Source organism: Hydra vulgaris, chromosome 12 (assembly GCF_038396675.1).
Source record: "Hydra vulgaris chromosome 12, alternate assembly HydraT2T_AEP".
NCBI classification, from domain to species: domain Eukaryota; kingdom Metazoa; phylum Cnidaria; class Hydrozoa; order Anthoathecata; family Hydridae; genus Hydra; species Hydra vulgaris.
Genome location: NC_088931.1, coordinates 72982527 through 72984941, shown reverse-complemented (window position 1 = coordinate 72984941; position 2415 = coordinate 72982527). Strand labels below are relative to the sequence as shown.

The 2415-nt window shown below is 29.1% G+C and overlaps 1 protein-coding gene across 2 annotated transcripts; it reads left to right on the top strand.

Annotated features, from left to right (window-relative positions):
• The first annotated feature begins 213 nt into the window (after nt 1-213).
• LOC105850153 (uncharacterized) lies at nt 214-1495 on the top strand. Of its 2 annotated transcripts, none has more exons than XM_065814359.1 (2): nt 214-339; nt 567-1495. In XM_065814359.1, exon 2 carries the CDS (start codon nt 608-610, stop codon nt 1448-1450), a length of 843 nt encoding a protein of 280 aa, XP_065670431.1. In that variant the 5' UTR covers nt 214-339; nt 567-607; the 3' UTR covers nt 1451-1495. The 2 variants fall into 2 exon arrangements, with proteins under 2 accessions (XP_065670431.1, XP_065670432.1); XM_065814360.1 differs by having other exon boundaries at nt 286-339; nt 539-1495.
• Nucleotides 1496-2415: the final 920 nt, after the last annotated feature.

The window sequence follows — 2415 nt, the reverse complement described above, 5'->3', positions numbered from 1 at the left end:
AATGAAAAAATCTGTTACAATGAATTAAAAATTTTTGTTGAGAATTTATTGTTTAACATTTTGTTAATGAGTTTCAGTAAAAAATACATGAAATTCTTTAATTATTAGTTCTTAATTCTTTAAGTTTAACTCGTTAAATTCTTTAAGTTTAACTCGTTATTTTATTTGCAAAATCAACATTTACAAAGTTTTGTAAATGTTGATTTTGCAATTAAAATAACGCTACGCAAAGTTTACTCAAGTTTCACTTGCGCATTAGCGCTAGAACGGTTTTTTAACAAGATACTTAGATGTCATTAGCAAGCATACAACTTTATCTAAAACCGGAAACATAATAACGTAAGAAAAGAAAATCTTTAATAGTTATTTTCAATACTTAAATTAATAAATTATTAATTTTAATTTAGATTATTATTTAAGTTATTTTATATGAAATCAACACTATTTGTCTCGCCATTTCAAATTATTTTTAAGTAAATAATTTATATTTGAACTTTTAATTTTTTTTGTAATCAGCTTTTATGTTTGTTTGATTAAGAATTTTTTATTCGACTTGATAACAATAGCTAAACAAGAACGTTATTAGTTTTGAACTATACATAAGAAGATGACAGAAAAAAACGAAAAAAACGAAAATCTCCCTATTAGGAAAATTGCTCTTTGTAATGCTGAAGAAAAATATGGTCCTGGTAGTAAAGCTTTGTTTGCATCCCAAACTATTGAACAAGGTCAAGTTGTTTTGGAGTGCGATGAGTTAACATGCGACTACGCAATTCGCGATACGGACAAAGATATGCTTAAAACCAAAGAAGAAATTATAGATTGCTGCAACACGATGCCTGAGTATGAACCCATTCTGATGTATTACCAAATTATGGTTGATCAAGATATTTTTATGGTTCCACGTTTATGGAAAGAAAAAAGATTACTTTGTATTTGTGCTTTTTTTAACCACAGTTGTGATCCGAATTGCGGATATAAAGGTAATGCTATTATTTCCCTGAAAAACATCAGCGCTGGTGAAGAGGTAACAATAGATTACCAAATGTTTGAAACAGAATCAGGCTTTGCATCAGGTTTAAAATGTTTATGTGGTTCTAATAACTGTCGTGGTGTATTATCGTTTGACCAATATAGAAATGTTGAATGGGTTGCAAAGTATTACGATTATAGTAGTTCTTACGTAAAAAGTCGAATTGATGACCTTAAAGAACGATGGTTTTCTTCACAATGCTACGTGAAGCGCTTTAATTCATTAGAAAAAGGATTAGTTGCTGTGAAAGGTATCGAACCAGATACTTTAGTCGCCATTTTTTCAAAAGACATTAAACCTGAAATGCATTATATTCGAACTAGTATCAACCCAAATTGTTATCTATTAGGAAATGAGGTTTATACCTCATATAAAATTGAACCTGACGAAGAACTGACATTAAAATATTCTTTGTAAATTTAATGATTGTAATATATACATATTACATGCGGTTGTGATCAACTTCTTTCTTTTCAAAGCGGCCTTATTCCACAAGGTTCGTGTTTAGAAAATATAAAGTTGGGAGAGGGTCGTAACCACAATTAAAAAAAAAAAAGTAGCTTTCTCAACTGTAGCGGCCCCCTCGACCTTGGATAAATAACAAATAAAACAAAATGTAAAAATAAGCATATGTTTTTGAATACTGAACAAAATCATTTTGCTTCCTTTCTCATTGAACATTTATGACCGGTCCCTTCTAACACATCATGTTATAAAAATTGTTTCAATTGTATTTCTATTGTATTATTTTTTTCAATTAATTATATCTTTATCTAATAAAATTAGGGTTATTCACGGAATAATTAAATTTGTTAATAGTTTTACCATCAGTGGTGGAAAAATTATTTGTTAATTTACACTACTGGGTGGTCCTTGCCACTTGTGTATCAAGGGTGGTAGCAAGAGTGGGTAATGACCCAATGCTAGGTGAATACATTCTAAGAATTAAACTGGGAAAAAAGCAATAGAAAAGTTATTGAACAAGTTTCTTTTTCTTGCTTGTCACCTACCATTCAAAACAAGTTTACTGAAATTTTGGAGGAAAAAAGTCAAAAGAAAAGTTATTGAACACAGGTATATATTAAAAATTTCTGCCACGAATTTTCTTACAATTGCTGAATGTGTGAATAGTTGTGAGAAAAATTTGGTTTATTTTGTATTCATTTTTTTTTAAAATACAATCGTGTTGTTAACATACGGATTGTATATATTTACAAACGTGTAAATATATACAACCCGCGTGTTAATAACAAGATATATAGGTAGCAGGGGTGAGAATAAGACGAATAGGTCTTATTGCTAAGCCCCTTGATAAATTCCGTAAATATAAAGATTAATTTAAAAATAAGCAATTCCGTTAACTAGATAAAATAAACAAACGT

Coding starts and splice junctions, on each gene's coding strand:
- LOC105850153 (XM_065814359.1), top strand. CDS start 608: ATGACAGAAAAAAACGAAAAAAACGAAAATCTCCCTATTAGGAAAATT.